This window comes from Papio anubis, chromosome 7, assembly GCF_008728515.1.
Source record: "Papio anubis isolate 15944 chromosome 7, Panubis1.0, whole genome shotgun sequence".
Taxonomy (NCBI): Eukaryota; Metazoa; Chordata; class Mammalia; order Primates; family Cercopithecidae; genus Papio; species Papio anubis.
The window spans coordinates 136,640,846-136,661,640 of NC_044982.1; the positions used below are offsets into that span (position 1 = coordinate 136,640,846).

The following is a 20,795-nucleotide window of genomic DNA, read 5'->3' on the forward strand; positions in this document are numbered from 1 at the left end:
ATTCAAAACTGTAAAAGTAGTCAACCTACAGCGAAATAACATATAGCATCATCACTTACTTTACATATATTAAAAATATGTCACTGTTCTTAAATGAAAATTAAATGTGCAAAATTAAGCTCCACAACTTACTCAGTCTTAGTCAGCTAAGACTCTTTGCCTCAATTCTGGCAATCCCCACCCTGTAGATGTGAGAGGGAGATAAAGAAAGGAGGGAGGCTATGAACAGTAATTATTAGGCTCTGGTTTGGTTCAAATAAAGTGCAAGGCTGTGTTTTAAAGTGACCTCAGTGTTTAAAATGATGAATGTACTACTTTTTAACCATTCCTACCCCTCCCACGTTTGTGAAGAGAAACAGCAACAACAAGATTAAAAATCTGATAAAGGATGATTTTATCTAATCACGAACATTTAGCTAAGTAAATTGACCTACTTTTTAAAAGTATATGAATACTTCAAACAAACAGATAATAAAGAAATACAACCTAAATATTACCTGTAAAATCAGAAGGCAAAGAAAATAGGCATTTGCCACTCTTTGGAACTGTTCAAATAAATTAATTGGCAAGAAGGTGAGAATATTATATTTCGATGTGTGGATACGATTATCCTGAAAAAGAAATACCATCATGTTAGTTTGGGGCAAGGCATTGCTCATTATCAGAAACAGCTCTAAAACCTACAAGCCTGAGCCAGAGTAAGAAAGATAAGCCAGTTATCTAGGAAATTTCAACTCTGTATGACTCAAAGCCTTCATTTTCCCCAAGATGATATGCTCCTGATACTAGGTGAAATTACTGGTCCATGCCATAAACTCACCTGTGACAAAATATGTATCAAATGCAAAAGTCTACCCCTGAGATTTTTGAGTCAGGCACTCAACTATTTGGCAGTCATTGCTTGAGTACCTACTGTATGCAGGTACTGAGTTCCTTCCTGTTGGGGCTTGCAAGGCAGGAGGGAACTTCAGAAATCATCTGGTCCACCTTCCCAAAGCATGACCCCTTTAGATACCTCTGACAAGGGGCTCCTAGGTCTTTCTTAGAAGGTCTCCTGTGATGGGAAACTGACTGCCTCACAAGGCAGCCTGTCCCCATTTCAGAATGGGAATTGCTAGAATGGTCCTTATTATGAGAAATTCAAATCTGCCTCCCTGTAACTTCTTTTTTTAATTTTAACAACTATTTTTTTTCCAATTTTATTTTAGGTTCAGGGGCATGTGTGCAGGATTGTCACATGAGAGAACTATGTGTCACTGAGGTTTGGTGTATGAATGATCCTGTCACCAGGTAAAGAGCATGTTAGAGTGGGTAGAGGGCTAGACATGAACAGGAGGGGAGCTCCTGGGAAAGGAAATCTCTGGGAAGGCTCACACCTGAGGGACCACCCAAAATTTGCAAATTAATGCCATCTCTAATGCTTGTGGGGGTTGGGAGCACTTAATCGTATGTGGGTAGGAGAGAGAGGAGGTAGCCATACAGAAAGAAACACCACAGAATGCCTCTTAAGACACTCCAATAATCATTCATTCTGCAGTTAAAATGTCAGAATGTCGTTAGCTACATGCTAATAAGAAGGGCAAAGGGGGCCAGGCACAATGGCTCACACCTGTAATCCCAGCATTTTGGGAGGCAGAGGTGGGTGGATCACCTGAGGTCAGGAGTTCGAGACCAGAATGGCCAACATGATAAAAATACAAAAATTAGCCAGGCATGGTGGTGTACGCCTGTAGTCCCAGCTACTCAGGAGGCTGAGGCAGGAGAATCACTTGAACCCAGGAGGCAGAGGTCACAGTGAGCCGGGATTGCACCACTGCACTCCAGCCTGGGTGATGGAGCAAGACTCCTCCAAAAAAAAAAAAAAAAAAGGAAAAAGACGGGCAAAGGGACATTACCAAGAGAAACCTGGCACCACAAGTACAAATTAGGACAGATAAGGAAATTCCAAAGAGATATGCGGGCCCAACAGGTATAGATTTGACCACTATACAACCTTTCTAGGATGATAGCAATGAGCAGGGCCACCATCAGACAGGATTTGTATTGATCACCAGCCCATACATGCACATTAACCAACAGTAAGGGAGGGTCCCACAAGCCTAGGTGAGGAGTTAAGGCAGGAGCGGGAAAAATGAGGCAAAGGAGAAAGGTGGAGACTTGAGACAGGGGCAGTAATTTGCAGAAAAAGTCCAACATGATAAAGCTTCCTGCGCAGAACCTTTGGAACTGTTTTCGCACAGGATCATCCCACTCCTCCTTTGAGGTGTACCCATTTTTTCCTACAATAAGCTCTTTACACTATATTTCTTTTCAATAACATTTTTCACTGTCTTCCTACTGTCTCTTGGTTGAAATCTTTCTTCCAAAGTTAGACAAGAGCTGGGACATCCACTCTCCCTGGTAACAAGCATCAGTATCCAGTAGGTAGTTTTTCAACCATTACTCCCACCCTTCCACTCTCCTCACTCTAGTAATCCCCAGTGTCTATTGCTACCGTATACGTCCATGAGTACCCATTGTTTAACCCCACTCATAAGTGAGAACTTGCAGTCTTTGGTTTTGTGATCCTGTGTTAATTCACTTCAGATAATGGCCTCCAGCCACACCCACGCTGCTGCAAAAGACATGTTTCATTCTTTTTTTATGCCTGTGTAGTATTGCATGGTGTATAGGTACCACGTTTTCTTTATCCAGTCCACCATTGATGGGCATCTAGGTTGACTCCATGTCTTTGCTATTGTAAATAGTGCTGTAATGAACATACAAGTGCATGTGTCTTTCTGGTAGAACGATTTATTTTCCATTGGGTGTATACCCAGTAATTGGATTGCTGGGTCAAATACTAGTTCTGTTTTAGGTTCTTTGAGGAATCGCCACACTATTTTCCATAATGGCTGAACTTATTTACACTCCTATCAACAGTGTATAAGCATTCCTTTTTCTCTGCAACCTCACCAACATCTGTTATTTTATTTTATTTTATTTACTTTTTAATAATGGCCATTCTGACTGGTGTGAGATAGTATCTCATTGTGGTTTTGATTTGCATTTCTTTAATGATTAGTGATATTTAGCATTTTTTCATATATTTGTTGGCCACATGTATGTCTTCTTTTGAGACGTGTCTTATTGCCACATAGCAAATTCCATTCCTGGGGTCACCTAGACCAAGTCTAAGGCCTTTCTATGTTGATAACCTTCAAATACTTGAAAACCACTCATAGGACTCCCATAAATACTTATGCTGACTTGGACATTCCCAAACCTTTCAACTATTCTCCATGATTTATTTTACAGGCATTTCTTCCCAGTCAGGCTCTTCTGGATCCATCCCAGCTTCTCTGCATCTCTCTTACAACATGATGCCCAGAACCAAACACAACTGCAGAGCAGCCTCAACAAGTCTATATATAGTAAGGACTTTGATGTTCTGTGTTCTGAACTATTATATTGACATGTCCAAAGATTTCATTGGCATTCTGGCAATTGTGTCTCACTATGTCTTCATATTAAGTTTTAATCAACAAAAATTCCTAGATCTTTGCTACATAAATCACTATTAAATCATGTTTCCCTTCCTATACATTTATAGTTGGTTTTTAAAATATTTCTGTATAACATCTTTCATATTTCCTATTACACCAGCCTAATGAAAAAAAAATTAATCTTGAGTGTACTATCTAAAGCATTAGATATTCCTCCCAGCTTTGTGTCATCAGAAAATTTCAAACACATGCCTTTTATATATTCTTCTAAAGCTGTAGGCAAATACACATTTTTTAAAAAGGCTAAATGTACCAAAAATTTTTTTTAATTAAACCAATAAAGCTATGGCAAACTACCAGAGATCTCTCTACAAATTAATGTTAATACTTTTTTCAGGTATTATATAAAACATATTAAATATGTTTCATTTAACCATTTGTAAAGTCATATAACTATATTCTTTGAGGCTTAATTCTATCCTATCCACAAAAATAACATGAGAAATTTGGGGTGAAAAATATTACTGAAATTCAGAATCAACATGCCCAGAATAATATTTTTTGAATTAGGTTAGTTTGGGGTAACTTGTTTTAGGTGAACCTACCCTGGTTCCTAGCCATCACTCCTATCTGTTTTTTTAAAATCCGGTCATCTGTTAAATGACCATTTTTAACATTTGATATGGTTTGGCTGTGTCCCTACCCAAATCTCATCTTGAATTATAGTTCCCATAATCCACACATGTCATAGGAGGGACCCGATGGGAGGTAACTGAATCATTAGGGTGGTTACCCCGATGCTGTTATTCTCACAATAGTGAGTGAGTTCTCACGAGATCTGATGGTTTTATAAGGGGCTTTCCCCTCTTTCGCTCAGCACTTCTCCTTGCTGCCTCCATGTGAAGAAGGACGTGTTTGCTTCCCCTTCCAACATGACTCTAAGATTCCTTAGGCCTCCCCAGTCATGCTGAACTGTGAATCAATTGAACCTTTTTTCTTTATAAGTTACCCAGTCTCAGGTATGTCTTTATTAGCAGCATGAAAACAGACTAATACAACATTTGTCAGGAATCAAGGTGTCCAGTTTTGTGCTACAAGTTGTGGGAAAATAAGAAGAGATGTCAAGAGAAGAGTTTCCAGCTTAGTTGGTCTGATGCGCACTGATGTACTGAAAACTGTTCTGAAAGCTAATAATGATGGTATTGTAGTACGTTAACTACTCAAGAAGTTAACACACTGCAAAATAGGGTGTGGGTACTGTCAATCATATGTTTCTCTAAAGAAAGGACTTGGAGAAAAGAATGGGGAAGATTAAAGCTAAGGAGAAAATACAGTTAAATAAGGAGGTCATATTCCTAATTCTGTTTTATATTTTCCTTCTAACTTAAAACTAAAATAGAGGTTAGCCTAGCATCTTGCCAAAAGGACATATACAATGTCTATAACCATCAAAACCACGGTAGGAATTATAAAGAAACTCTCCTACAAAACTGAGTTCCATATAGGTAAAGAGTTAATTCTGTGGGATAAAGTAATAATGCCAAACAGAAATTATGACAATATTCTCCTATTTGCTTAGCTTGACATATAGCAATGATTGTTTTTGTTCTGTTGTAACTTAGTCACAGATGATGCAAACCCTCACAGCTTTGAATGGGAACAAGGAACAAGGGCTCCCCCTCCTGGAAAATCTCTGGGCCAGTCTACTTTTCTTTGTTTTTCAACCAAAAGCAAAACACGCTTCCATTTCCACTGCCCTGTCCAAGCATATGAGTACTGTATTGGTAAGACCTTAAATCAGGCACATTAATATTTAGTCATTTCATAGGCTATGGGCCTACAGTCCAATCTGAGTCCAATTCATTTCATAATAAGGCACAGAAAGATCTTCACCACTATCCTTTCGGAAGTACTTTCCCACCATGAATGACTAGAAACTTCCCAATCCAGAAGAAAAGGAGGAGACTCCACGAAGCCTCTTTGGTGCCGGTAAAAGCCAAACTAGAGGCCATGGCATTAGCTTGTTAGTGAGGAGGAAGGTTCATAGATTCCACGATGAAGTAGGCTTGGGCTCACAGTCACAGGTGATGCCAGACCAGGGCATGATCCCACATAGTGGGAAAATGCCTCCCCATAAATGAACGTGAGGAAGCACCTGTTCCCTGTGGAAAATGTGCTTCCACGAGGGAGAAGGGCAAAGATGAGCTGAGGCCCATTATTCCTTCAAGATTGGCCCATCCGGTCAATGATTTCATCACATATGTGGCAGAGTGGGTAATGGAGTTGGGAGAGAAGTGTCACACCAGTAGAGAACCCTCCACCTGGAAGGCAACGTCATTGCTTCTCTAAAATATTTTAATGCAAAGGCCCTTAGGTGAGCAAAAGGTGGTACACTTGGGGATCTAGAAGAGGGCCTACGAGGCTGGACTGCACAGGTCGGCACAAACAGGCTAGATGGAGTAGTTCCTCAGAATACATACTAAGGATTTTAGTCCTTATTATCAAGACCAAAAGAGTCTTTATTATAAAGACTAATAAAGACCAAAATCATAAGTGAAGGGGGAATTACTGAAACGTCTTAGGCAAAGAAGTAACTTGTTGAGATTTTTATTTTAAAATATCACCCTAGCTAAGTGGAGAACAAATCAGTGGTGACACAAGAGCAGATATGAAAAGAGCAATGAGGAGGTCTTTGAATTAGTCCAGGTGAGAGATGATGCACAGCTTGCATCAGGGTGGTGGCAGAAGGCATGATCATGAATAGTAATAATCATTGACATTTGTCAAGCTCTTACTATGTGTGCTGTTCTAAGAGTTTTACATTTTATAGCTCATCTTATCCTCACATCATCCTTATGAAGTAGGTACTATTATTTCCATTCTGTAGAAGGGAAATCCAAGGTTCAGAGAGATTAAGTAACTTACACAAGGTGATACAGCTTGTAAGTGGTGGTAGAGCCAGGATTTGTATCTAGTAATAGACATTCTGCTCCAAGCCTACGCTCTTCACCGCTGTGCTGCTCCAGTTCATTGCAAAGCAGTTACCTCTTCTGCTTTCAGAGTAATCTGCCCTTGCTCTCTCTTGCAGTCTGCATTTCAAGCCTGCTGCCACTTTCTTACCAAAGAAAATTCAGTATATTTATCTTTTCTTCTCTAGTCAAGCCCTTCAGGCACAGCCCTTGTTCTATTGCCTGATGCATGCTTACAGCTTCCTTGGATTCTCTTTCAGTTCCCCTAAAGAGTGATTCTCTTGGCCCCTAACAAAGCTCAATGCAGACAAATAGTATGCATAACTACTCCCTTACTTTAGCTTTCAACCCAAGCACAATGGCCAAAGTCCTTTGTATTTCCAACATTTACTACTTGGTGGGGGGCGGGGGCGGGAGCGAAGGTGGGGAATAAAGTAAAGAAAATGAAGTAAAAATGACAAATTTTTCAGAGATGGGCTACCAAATAAAATATTAATAAAATGGGAAGTATTATTTTTTCTAGAGATCCTCATTATACATACAAAGTAAGTGTATTGCTTAAGTAAACAAAGCAAATAGAAAATAACAAACTCTGTTATATTAACAAACATTTGAAGCATTTGGGAGATTGCCTCAATTTTCCACTGGCAAAATGGAACTAACAACATTTCTCATATATTTATAGAACTATCATGGAAATGAGAGCATAGACGTAAAAGCATTTCTGCTAAATTGAAAGAATTATGCAAATATAGCATTTTTGTGAGCGACCCCCAAATAATTCAACTGTATCAATAAATGCAATGTACTAGTCAGGATAACCGGCTATGCTACAGTAATAACTCCAAAATCTTCACGGCTTAACCCAGTAAGAGTTTATTTATTGCTCATGCTACTTGCCCAACATGAGTCTGCTCATCAGATACTCATAATGGACCACCCACCATCTTCAATGCTTCAAGGTATATTACCAGAGGAAAAAGAAGCTCTGAAGAGTCCCACTCTCATATGTAATGCTTCAACCCAAATGCTCACAATTTATTGGTCAAAAGAGTCACCATGTGTCCAAAAGACAGAAAGCTAGACACATTAATGGATGTCACTAATGGCTATTATAACCAGTAATGGACGCTAACCTAGTATCTTGAGAGTAAGAGACACATCTACTACCAAATATACCAAAAACCAATCTCAGCACTTTAAATTCAGTCCTGTTAATGACATATGTAACATTCATTTGACTATTTCCTCTCCCCATCAGCTAAACAATGTGCCAAGTTCCTTAGTCCCTTGAACTGTATAGATTCATCTCTCATCCATAATTCCAGGGTCAAATTAGCTTAAGGCAAGTACACGGCCCACCCTCCTAATTACAATTTGGAATTCAGACACTGGCACATAAACTACGTCAATTCTGAAATTTGCTGATAATGTAAGCTTTCTCTTTCCTATTGCATTCCAATCTGGAAACAAGTAGCCCTACAGATTACTAACAGCAACTTGGGGCTATGAGTGGGGAGGCTGCCAAGAACAAACTGCACTAAAAATTCAGGGCCAAGAAATGCAGAGAAAGAAACTAGACCAAGCCTCTCCCGAGACTAGCCCTATCTCTGGACTTTTCAGTTATATGATCTGTTCATTCAACTCAAACTAAGTCAATTTGAGTTGGTTTTTCTTTGACTCTCCACCAACCAAACACTAGGTAAGAGCATTCATAATATATGCAAGATCATATAAATAGTTTGCTTTTTAAATAATAGCTTACTTGTATCTCTATGTTTGTCTTAAAGAATGCATCCCAGAAGGCTTAAACCCAAATGAGCTCAGTAGTTGTCCAGGGACACTGCCTACGTCTATGAGTCCCACAAGCCCCAGGAGCTTTTGCAATGAGTACCACAGTTTCCTCACTATCAAATCATCATCCCACATCTGATGAGACATTTGTACATCATGACAACTATAAAAAGTAACTTTCCAGAGCTTGAAGGGGAAAACATCTAGCTTTTCTTGCCACAAAAGGAGGCAGATACAGTATTTTTATGGTACGATCCAGATTCCAGAGACAGAAATAATCCTGACTAATAAGGGAGAGATTATCTCTAAGCCATAAAATAAAAAACAGAAAGGCATTGTGTCCACAAACTACTGGCATAAAAGAGGAAGTAGCCAAAAGGCATTTGTACCACTCAGAAAATATGTGAATCACCCATGTTTATGCAAAGATCTCAGAAGAATGCCTGTATGGGACCTGGAGATTAGACATCTGGTACCTCACTGATACCAGGAAGAACTCCTGGAGGCTCCTCAGTATCAGCTGACTGTTGCCTGGTGCAGAGTCCACAGCTTTCCAGGATAGGGGCAATGGAAAGACAACAGTGCTCTTCTATGAACTCTGCTGAGGAAGCCTCAACCACAGAAGAGGCTTTGCAGAGAGTGTCAATCAATAATGACTACACTCATCATCACCACCACCACCACCATCATCTTAACGTTCTCCTGAGTCTGGGCTCCCAGACTTGAGCAGAAAACGTGTATGAGGAAGGAAAGAGCAGAGGGCACATATCCCCCAACACTCATTCATTCATTCAACTAATTTTTGTTAAAAGTCCTTCTGTACGTCAGGCAATAATGTTATTGAGCCAGGGCTATAGACATGACTAAGCAAAGACCCTCCCCTCATTGAGTAAGTTTGTATGTTAGTTGTGGAGAGAGAGGCAGGAACAAGCAGACAATAAACTTGTAAACTGATGACACAATTTAAGGAGGTGATCATCAAATGCTATGACAAAAATAATGAACAATAGAGCAGGAGCACCTTGCCTGCCAAGACTCCCTCAGGAAGCCTTCTTGCTTGATTTTCCAGGTTAATGCAGTATCAAGATTACCCTACTTGGTGAGACCAGTGGGAATATGTGTCCCGTAGAGGGTGCTCGCTTCCTGGGTGCCCAAAAGAATCCTTTGGGCTATCAAAAATAAAAAAGAACTTCATGTATATTTTAACTAAAAATGTTAATGTTACTAATGTTTAATTACTATAGATAATATATGTGTATGTGTATGTGTATATATATACCTATAGCAAAGACAATACACATTATCTATAGTAAAAATAATATATAGTACACACATGCATATATGTGTATACACGTATATAAATATTAATAGTACAATGTATGCATTGTCTATATGTATACACACATATAGATTAATTTCTTTTTTTAAAATTTTTTATCGAAACAGGGTCTCACTATGTTGCCCAGGCTGATCTCGAACTCCTGGCCTCAAGAGATCCTCCCGCCTCGGCCTCTCAAAGCACTGGGATTACAGGTATGAGCCACCACATTCAGTCAGATTTAATTTACTTTTACAAGTGAGGAACATGCTCAAAACCTTTGAAAACTGTGGACTAAACACTGTTATGGACAAAGGAGCTCATCTGTGCCTCCACCTTTTAGAACATGTTTCACCAAGACTTGGGCACAGAATGGGAACATATGACTTTCTATGTCATGGCTTCTCTGGGTCATACAGTGACACCAGATAATGGTGTTGCCTCCTTCCATCTCCAGGTTCTATGCTGAACACTGTAAGTACATCATCTCAGGCAGTCCTCAAAAAAATCCAATGAGCTGTGACTATTTCAGCATCATTTTACAGATGAGGAAACTGAGGTTTAGAACAGTTTTGACGGTTGCCTATAAAAGCAAGTCTTATACAATCCTGTGTTGTCCCAAATGGTGTTCCATGAGAAACAAGTCAGAAACTAGGAAGTCTCTAGACTGCCTTTTGGTTAATGGACTTACTAGCCCTCATCTGACATCCTTCACTCTGGTGAAGAACAGAACCTCTCTAAACTAAATCACAGGGAAGGGCTCACATTAATTCAATCAGCCGGAGCAGTCACTTCCAGTCCTTTCAATCTAGGGAGAATATTGCTGGGCTTGTCTAGGGAGCTCATTTTCCATCTAGACCTTAGGAACAGAGATAGTGGCCAGGAAAGCTTTCAGGCCTCCGTCTCCCCACAACGCAAATCTGTCTGACAGTGTCACAAACTTTATTCTCTTTTCTACCCCCTAGCCTTAATTTAGTGTTCCAGTGTCTGAAAGACAGTTCTACAGCTAGTAAATGGCCTATGAATAGTAATTTATCTACAAAGAACTAATTTTGGATAATTATCAGGGGAACAAATTAAATTTCCCTCTGAGATTAATTTAATCACACTATTTTTTTTTCTCCAGGGTGTTTAGAGGCATATAACATTTTAAATAGTTGCAATAAAATGTTTACTTTCTTTTTGTGAGATCTAAAAAAGGACTGAAAATACAGACAGAAAGAGAGAGAGAAAAAGACCTAGTATATGCCTTCTCCAGAGAGAAAAGAAGAAGACATACAAAAGAGAAAAATAAAAGAAAGCAAAAATTGTGTTTCAGTGGGACTTCCCTGGGGCATCGCTAATGATCTGTTTGCCTCCTATCTCTGCTGGGCCAGAGCTCATCTACGCCTCCTCCTTTTCAATCAGCTGGGGATCTAGGGAGTCAGGCCTCAGCTTTGGTCCACAAATTCATCTCAGCCTGAGCTTTAGGGATCTTATATGTTCAGAGTGGGCATTTCTTTGAGTTGAGGTGGGAGCTGGCTTGTTCAAGCCCATTTCCTGAACTACAGGGGATTCTTTGGACAACTTAGTACAGGTGGATTTCTTTGTTTATTAGGTCTGAAAATTAGACCATATTCATGCTGCTGTGTAGTCTGGGAACTAAGCCAAATTTCAAGACCTCAGTGTTTACAACAATAAGAAAGACACAACAGCAAAGTCCAGTTAATGAGGAAAAGCACCCATAAAGAATTGCCCAAAGAACCAAAGAGTTGTAATAGCACACTATACACAGTCTAATCCTCCCTAGCACTCTACTTCTTATACTAGAGTTCTACATAAATAACACCACCTCAGGGGTAGCTATGCAATTTTCTCCTGAACCCCTAAGGATCAGATGGAAAAAGTACATGCAATTGTGAGCACTCTCTGTCAAGCCCAGGGGGTACTGGAGCAACTGGGACCCTGATCCACTCATGAAGGTGTTCTCCCGCAACAGTCCTAGCCTTTCCTGGTCTCCAGCCCCTTCGCAGCCAGGACTGGGGAGTAAATCTACATTCAGACAAACCCACAACACCTGGCTTTGTGTTTTTTGTTTGCTGAGTGGCTTTTGTTTGGGAGTAGAGGTGTTGAGAGGGAGAGAAGACTGGGAAATACAGAAGGAAAATTCTCTACATGGGGCAGGTAGGGGAGGGCAGGGAAAAGAAGAGTTTTAAAGCATCTTCTATCATTAAAACCTATCAATAATAATCTATGAATAAAGTGCCACTCTTTAATTTTTGTGATTATATCATGCACAACGGGTTTGATGAATTTTCACCAAATTTGAGGTTATGCTTGAGCTAGTCTGAGTTAAATAAAGACTACCATAAATTTGCTTTGTGGGACTGACAATGACGTTCCCTGATTACATATACAAAAATAGGCATTTGTCTTCTGTAGGAACCAACATGGAGATTCAATAAGAAGCCCAGGTGGATGCTGAGCGGAGCAAGAGCTGCACGGTGAGAAGATGCACAGTGAGTCTCCAATCAAAACTCACTAGGCCAGATCCTCTAAGTCACTGAACTGATTTGCAACTGAGCCACTTCTACGGGAACAACTCTAAGTACCAGGCTCCAGGTCAAATAACAGTGTGACTTAGTTGTTTAATAGTTAATGATCCACCAGAGCATCACTAGGAAGGCCAGCTAGGAATAATTGTAAATGTACAAAACTGTGAAACAAAGCAAACCAGGTCCTTTCCCCTGTTCCATGAATGAATGGCTCTAGCTGCAGCTCCTGGACCTCCTCCACCATCTCATTTCACTGCCTTCATAATCCTCTTCCCTAGTGCATTCCTCATCCATGTTCCTCTTCCTGATTCACTCCATCTGGCATAAGGGTTAGAAAACAAAGTTCATCCAGACACTTATGCAAGTGTGTCAGTTTTTGAGGAGGAAGAAGCCAGAGAAGTCAGAGGGTATGGAGGAACAAAATCAGAAGGCTTGTCACAGGAATAGATAGATGACTGTGCCCTGTATCCCTCCCTCTGAGGGTCACCAGGGGTGCTATCAATGAGATAAGGGACTTGAAGGGCTGGAGGAGGCAAAACCTAGGGGTCTGTGGCCTGAGCCCTTTTTTAGAAACTGATTTTCCCCAAATAGTTAATATTTCTTGTTATAACTCCACAAGATATCAAGCCTGCTTTAGGTATTCTCTTCCCACAATTGTCATTTCCAGTACTGTAAAATGAGTTGCCCTCAGTAAGGAAACTGAAACCCAGAAAGGCCAAAAGGCACTTGCCTTGGCTGAGCCAGAGCCATGGCCCACAGCATGCCCTGGGTTTCTAGGAAATTTTCTGATTCCAGAACTATAGAAAAGCTGCCACTAGGAAGGAAGAAGGGAAGGAAGGAGGCAAGGAAGGAGGGAAGGCAGACATACTGTACTGAAAGGAACTACTTATATGACAAGACACATCACCTCAAGCCTTAAACTTAACACACACAGGTTAAGAACAAAGACCTTCCTCACAAACCCGGTTTCAGAAAAGCTTCAAGAACTTCTTAAAGACATTTTTCCCAAAAAATCTACTCATATTCACCACAATGAAACAACAATCCAGTTAAATAATACTTGAGTGAGCACAATTTTCCCAAGAGATATTTAGGAAAAAGTGAGGGCTCAGAGTCCTGAATCTGAAAAGTGATTCCATGTTTTATCAACTAAGTGACCTTTCTCTTAATTCCTCCAATCCTTCATTTCCCCCGTGTAAATTTGCACGGGAATACCTACCATGCAGAGTTGTTGTGAAGATGAAATGAGATAATACATGTAAAGTGCCTAGCACTGTGCTTGATAATTACATACTTTCCCCGTCCTGCCCCCACCACCACCTCTTTGCTTTTGCCAAAATCTTCCAGGCACTACTAACTAAAATAAGAAGAAAGAATCAGTTCAGAACTTCTGAAGCTCAAATATGTATATGAATCATTTGGGGTTTTGTTAAAATGCAGTGATACACCTGTAGTTCTCTGGTGGGGCCTGAGAGTCTGCATTTTTTTTTTTTTTTTTTTTTTTGAGATGGACTCTCGTTCTGTTGCCCAGGCTGGAGTGCAGTGGCTTGACCTCGGCTCACTGCAAGCTCTGCCTCCCATGTTCATGCCATTCTCCTGCCTCAGCCTCCCAAGTAGCTGGGACTACAGGCGCCCACCACCATGCCTGGCTAATTTTTTGTATTTTTAGTAGAGACAGGGTTTCACCATGTTAGCCAGGATGGTGTCGATCTCCTGACCTCGTGATCCTCCCGCCTCGGCCTCCCAAAGTGCTGGGATTACAGGCGTGAGCCACCGCGCCCGGCCAAGAGTCTGCATTTCTAACAAGCTCTAGGTGAGGCCAATGATGCTGGTCTGTCTGTGGACCACACTTCAAGAAGCAGAGTATTAAAGAGCTCTAAGAGTTTTGATACGCACAGATTGCTGTGATATAGGAAAGGTTGCATGCAGCTTTTTCAAAAGCTGATGTAAGTTAAATTAGTACAAAGCCGAGGGAGTCCCATTCCTGCACTAGAGACTATGAACCTTAGGAGGTACTGGATTCCCCCAGTAGGCCATGGAGTCGAATCAGTGTCACAGGTGAAACGCTGAAATGCCTTACTCCGGGACTTAGGCTAGAAGTACGATGTGCCCTTTTGACTCAGCTGAAGATATTTTTCTAGACTTCATTTTCAATCCTTTAAGAAAAGTATATTGGAAGGGGAAAAAAATAAGTGAAAAATCAGATATTTTTCCCTGCATTTTCAATTTAAGCTCTGGCAAATAAAAAGATCAGATCAAGCATCAAGTTGGAAAACAAAGGAACCATGGAGGAAATTCCACAGGTATGTGGAAGCAAGGAGGAGCATAGCAGGCTAAGGAGAAGGAATAGGGATCAAAGAAATTCTTATTTTTAAAAAATGTACATCCCAAAACGCATAGGCATCATTTTCACAGGCAATACCATGTAGGCCCTGAATGGTTTCAGGAATTTAGTAATAACTATTAGTTGACAAAACATAAATGCAAAACTATTCCAATGTCAAAATACCTTATTGATTTCAATAAGCCTATATAAAATTCACATTTGAATTAAAGAAACAACAAAAATTAACTGCTTTTCATATTTAAAGCATTCAATTCCAATATACCCTGGAAGTACTTTTCAGTGAGCTCATCATCTTCTTCAGTCAGTTTAGGTTTAGATCTACTTAAATGTGACTGGCACATGACTTTCTGAGTAGCCAAATGGTTCCCCAAATCCAGACAGGGATTCAAAGTACAGTGCAAATTGGGAAATTTTCAAGCCAAGTCAGGTCATTTTCACACTACATAAATGAAACATGGTATTTTGCCATTATTTCACTCTCTTTGAAAGACCTTTATTACCAGTGTGAACGACTTTAAGAAATGCATTTATCTCTTCCTAGAAAATTGTCTTCCTTACCCAGATACAGTGAAAATGTTTATTATAAGCTAACATTACTTAACTTTGTAATGTCTTATACTGTTATTTCATTTATGTGTGTGAAATGATCTCAAAATTCCAAGAGCTCCTGAAGGGCTGAGACCTTATACGTTTTTAAGTGTCTAGAGCATTTAACAAAGTGATAAGCAAGAATTACTCAATACATGCGATATAGTTTAGATGCGTGTCCCCACCCAAGTCTCATATTGAAATGTAATCTCCAGTGTTGGAGGTGGGGCCTAGTGGGAGGTAATTGGATCATGAGGGCGGTTTCTCAGGAATGGCTTAGCACCATCCCCCTTGGTACTGTCCTTACAATAGTGAGTTCTAGTGAGATCTTGTCATTTAAAAGTGTGTGTCACCTTCCCACTCACTCTCTAGCTCCCACTTTCACTATGTGATGTGCCTGTTCCCCCTTCACCTTCTACTATGATTGGAGGATTCCTGAAGCCTCCCCAGAAGCAGATGATACTGTGCTTCCTGTACAGCCTTATAGAACCAAGCCAATTAATCCTCTTATAAATTACCCAGTCTCAGGTACTTCTTTACGGCAATGCAAGAACAGTCTAAGACAACATGGCTGATAAACCCAACTGGAAAAAATACAAAATAATATATGAGAGGAAGACAATTCCACTTATGAGAAAATAACATGAGTTAATATAATTTTTCATAATTAATGACGCATCACAATAATTTTCAGTACATAACCTATAGAAGTTCTTTTGCCAAAGGAAGATAGGCACTCGCATAAATATAGATTTTTCACATTATTTAGCACAACATGCAGTTTATTAAATTTTTCATATCAGAGTGCAAGGGAGAAAAAAATCAAATATTCTGTTAGCTAATTTTCTCACCTAGAAAAGCATTTCTTTTTCTGCAAAGCATTGTAAAGAAGTTCAGCTCACTTGTGCTTCTAACCTCAAAAATGTCTTTCTTAGGACAATGGCGTTTTTGTGGTATTGGGTCTACAAGAATCTTTGAAATATCACACGTGGTACTAAGTGGTTTGCAAGAATCACAGGGATATGACTTGGGGAGGAATCTTCAAAGTTCAGTTATTCATTCTATCCTTCTGCTTCCACACATGTAGAAGTAATTTAAACCACTACTATAATAGATGTCTTTAAAAAAAAAAAAAAAAAAAGCCTTTCTGCTTATTAAGACAAAGAGCAATATTACTACATAATTAAACAAAAATTGGGCTGCCGGCAAGGACAGTTCATTATAGAAACTGGAAATAGTTAAGTAAACAAGATGTAATGATTAATGGCCCAACAGCAACCTATAGGGAGGTCTCTAGTGATAAGATGCATGGCTATGTTCTTAATTGTGTTGTGCTCAGTATTTTTATTACTAACTTAGATCAGTGATTAATCCAGGTTGCCCATTAGAATCACTAGGGGAGCTGTAAGAAAAAAAAAAAAATGCCTGGACTCCACCCCTAAAACTCTGATTTAATTGACCCATTTGTTTAACTATCAATGACAACGCAGAGATATGCTAAGTCCGCATAGATATGATAATAAAAGGAATAGTTTAATGACAGAGTGTCTATTATGTGCCAACAAGCCCTATGACAAGCAAGATATGGAGATAAATGTGACACAGTTCTTGTCATTAACAATAAAAATAAATTTGAGATTAATAGATTCAACAGTCACTGAAAAGACAGTGCAATCTTAGACTGTATTAATCATCTTTCTCTACTTCAAGATGGTCAACTAAATTCTAGACTATTGTGTTTGACTTTGGAGGAACCCACTTGAAGAAGTTACAGAAAAGCTGAGGCTCTTTGAATAGAAAAGGAATAGCAGGTGATTTTCCTGGAGATCTGTTTATTCAATGAATTTGTGTTTGATAATTTTAAACACAAATATCAGAAGTGTTATTGCATGAAACAGAAGACATGTTTGCTCTGCTTTGGTCTCTGAAGAAAAGCTAAAACAATGGAAAATAAAGCAAGAGAATATCAATTTGGTTCAACTGATGGAAAAAATTACCTAATGACTAAAACTACCCAAACACAGAAAAGGCTGTTTGGGGAGGTAATGAGGTCCCCTCTTCTAGAGGGATATAAGCACAGACAGGATATGGAGTTGGTTAGAATTCTGTAAAGAGAGTTGAATGGAAAAGCTTTAAAGGATAATTCCACACTGAAATTCCACAGTGTATTATAGTTAGGCTAATTTCCTTGCAGTACCTAAGAAATCAGGTTTTTCCTTTTGTATAAAAAAAAAAAAAAAAAAAAAAAGCCCTTCTTCCCTAAACTTTTGGACAATTGGGACATAATGATGTCACCATCTATTACATACCTAGATGACACCTGAACAGCCACATCTGTAATGATGTGAATTGACAACCAAGGAGCACACATAAAACCCAATACAATCAGGACTGCTAGAGACACCAAGTCAAGGGTATCAGGAGCCAGAGCTTTAGATCACCCATCTCGGCATGTGACTCTGATTGCTGTCCTCTGCTTAATTCCTCTGAGAATAGTCTTTCATTATTCAAGCAAAAACATTCTTACAAAACTGTATATACTTCCTCACAACTACAGCCTTACCCCTGTGCACACATTCATGCAATAGGCATAGATTTATTGACACATATATAGCCCAAGTCTTGGATCATTTTTAAAGTATTAAAGTATTTTCAAGTTTAATGCCTAAGTAGCTTACTTTTGACATAAACCTGCAAATTGTATACTTGATGTATTAGTCTATTCTCATGCTACCGTAACAAAATACCTGAGACTGGTAATTTATAAAGACAAGAGGTTTAATTGGCTCATGGTTCTGCAGGCTGTACAGGAAGCATAGAGGCTTCTGCTTCCGGGGAAGCCTCAAGAAACTTGCAACTATGGCAGAAGGCAAAGGGGAAGCAGGCACATCTTACATGGTTGAAGCAGGAGCAAAAGAGAGAGGGAGGAGGTGTTACACACTTTTAAACAACCACATCTCAGGATAACTCACTCCCACTATCATGAGAACAACACCGAGGGGATGGTGCTAACCCACTCATGAGAACTTCATCCTCATAATCCAGTCACCTTTACTACGCCCCACCTCCAACACTAGTGATTACAATTCGACATGAGATTTGGTGGGAACACAGATCCAAATCATATCACTTGATAATTGCTATGAGAGAAGATTTTAAGTGCTCCCATCACAAAAAAAAAATAAGTTATGTGAGACATGGCATATGTTAATCAGCTCGATATAGCCATTTTGTAATTTATACATATTTCAAAACATCACGTTGTGTGCTATAAATATATATAATTTTTATTTGTCAAAAAAAAAAGAAACTACATAGAAAGTCAGGTCTAAAATGTGACAGTAATCTGGGCACTAGTTTCATAATAGTGGACGTGAATGTAAGACTACCTTGTTACATAAATCATTTGACCTTTCAACAACAAAATGTACAATATGATTGTTACCATCTTTTAGCAATATGATTCCCAGAACCAGACAATTTGGTCCAGTAAAGAAGATTGCAAAACAAGATAAAAACCACTTTGAAACCGTTGGGGTTCGTGGTTTTTCCGTTAACCTCTCAATTGTTACTAAACTTGCCCAATTTCATCCACACAGTTGATTTATGGATTATTTTCATGAACTATTTGCCAGCAAAGGAAACTGCATTTATAGTTCCTTCTTCACAAGTAACTTACTCTTCTTTCTATGTCATCTTTTCATTTTTCAATCTTACATTTATTCCATTATAGCCAAGCTATAATAGAGCAAAATTCTATGATCAAAAATTGCTTATTTTAACTCTTACAATTCCAGTTACGTATTGCTTGTATACTTTTCAGTTTTGTAACATTGCAGTGAAGAAAGTAAAAGTAAAAACAAATAAATAAGCCAAATCTGTATTTTTTTTTACTTAAAATTTACTTCTCAAAGCAGATGGAATGGGAACTAGTTTATGAAATTATCTCAAGCCTGGAACAGGTAAATAACAAACAAATACCTCAGAGAACTTACCTAGATTATTCAATTACTTTAATGCGCCATTTTAGAACATTTAGGAATAGAAATTCAGAGGCCAGAAAAAAAAAAAAAAGATTAAAACAGGCAAACTAAATTAGGGCAACAAGAAATCAGACGAAAACTTAGCCAAAGAATAACACTATTTAAACAAATCAGATCTCAAAAAGATTAAAAAAATTTATGCTTTCATGCTCTTGAATCCAGAAAGAAAATGAATTTGAGACATATCCAACAAATATCTTTTCTCCTACAAGTAAATTATTTATAAAGAAAAAATTAAAACCTTTGCCATGTCAAACTTAGAATAACACACACAGATATTAACAGCACACAAAACAGAAGCCATTTTCAATGTTTGCTAAAAAGCCACTGTTACTATGGTGAGGCCCCAATACAAAAAAGCAACAACTAACAACCAGAAACCCGTAACAAATGCAAGTTACTGGTGCTTTCCATGACTAATTCCAACTTGTCACACTGCTTGTCATCACCTGTACTCTTTAGTTGGTGCATCCGGTCATCAGGCCTATAGATGAGGATCCACATCATGTGGGCAGTACAGCTACGCTGCTCAAGAAGAATACAGACTCAAATGTCCCATCAGTCTGGGGATGTGTTTCAACACTGTGACATCCCAAGAGTCCCCCCAAAGAAAATATTCACAGAGTTTTATCTTTCCATGGATTTTAAATACATATCTGAAAAGCCAAAATATGTGAAAAGATTGATTTAAAAAATAGTTGACCAAATTTCAGTGAGCCCGGAAGCTTTTACACTGCTTCTCTTCTCTTTATTGCAAGCTATTAATTGAATTAGCTCTACCCAACTCCCTCTTTTTTTTTACAGTTTTTTCCTGCCCTCTGACTTTCAAACCTCAACTTTTTTTTTTTCTTTGAAGATTTTATTCTTCATAATCAAGTTTTACATAAAGCCAATCCCAATACCAACTTAGGGTGATAATATAGGACAGTAACAGCAGCTGAATTTCATGTTTTAAAGCAAACCTGCATTTTGATTTTTTTTCCGATTATTTCATTCTTTTTTTTTCTTTTTTATTATACTTTAAGTTCTAGGGTACACGTGCACAACATGCAGGTTTGTTACATATGTATACATGTGCCATGTTGGTGTGCTGCACCCATTAACTCATCATTTACATTAGGTATATCTCCTAATGCTATCCCTCCTCCCTCTCCCCTCCCCACAATAGGACCCGGTGTGTAATGTTCCCCTTCCTGTATCCAAGTGTTCTCATTGTTCAATTCCCACCTAAGAGTGAGAATATGCGGTGTTTGGTTTTCTGTTCTTGCGATAGTTTGCTGAGAATGATAGTCAAACCTCAACTTTCTTAAAAAATTAAAACTGCTTTCTTGAGGTCCTCCAGTTACTTCCTTCTATTAAAGATGCTTTCCCTTAGTTCTCAACCTCATAGGCATCTACTATTAGACCTGTTCACCACTCCCTCTTTCCTGAGACGTTCCCTTCCTTAACACTTTCCTCCACTGTCCTCTCTTCGTTCACCTCAATCTTTGCTGTCCTCTGCTCCTTCTTAAGTTCTTTCCCTCCCACTCTCTAACAAACTGAGTTTCCACCCCATACCTCACATTTAGCAAGTTCCCTCACTGTTTAACAAGCCCCACTTCTCTCCTAACTTACAGTCAAATATCCTTCCAGCTGATATTCCTAAGTCTACAGCTCCTACCACACCCAACTTCTGTTCCATATTAACCTGGCCATTTCCATTTGGGGATTTGGCCTA

The 20,795-nt window shown here is 39.0% G+C and overlaps 1 protein-coding gene across 4 annotated transcripts in view; it reads right to left on the minus strand.

The window, feature by feature from the left end:
• LOC116275845 (probable phospholipid-transporting ATPase IM) overlaps positions 1 to 20,795 on the minus strand; it is a 152,803-nt gene that overhangs the window by 85,044 nt on the left and 46,964 nt on the right. For 3 of the 4 annotated variants that reach the window (XM_031668699.1, XM_031668698.1, XM_031668700.1), the window contains one exon: positions 498 to 611. The exons of the other annotated variant lie outside the window; for it this stretch is intronic. In XM_031668699.1, the coding sequence (XP_031524559.1) occupies positions 498 to 611 (114 nt within the window). The remainder of the gene's footprint in view (positions 1 to 497; positions 612 to 20,795) is intronic. 4 annotated transcript variants of the gene reach the window in all.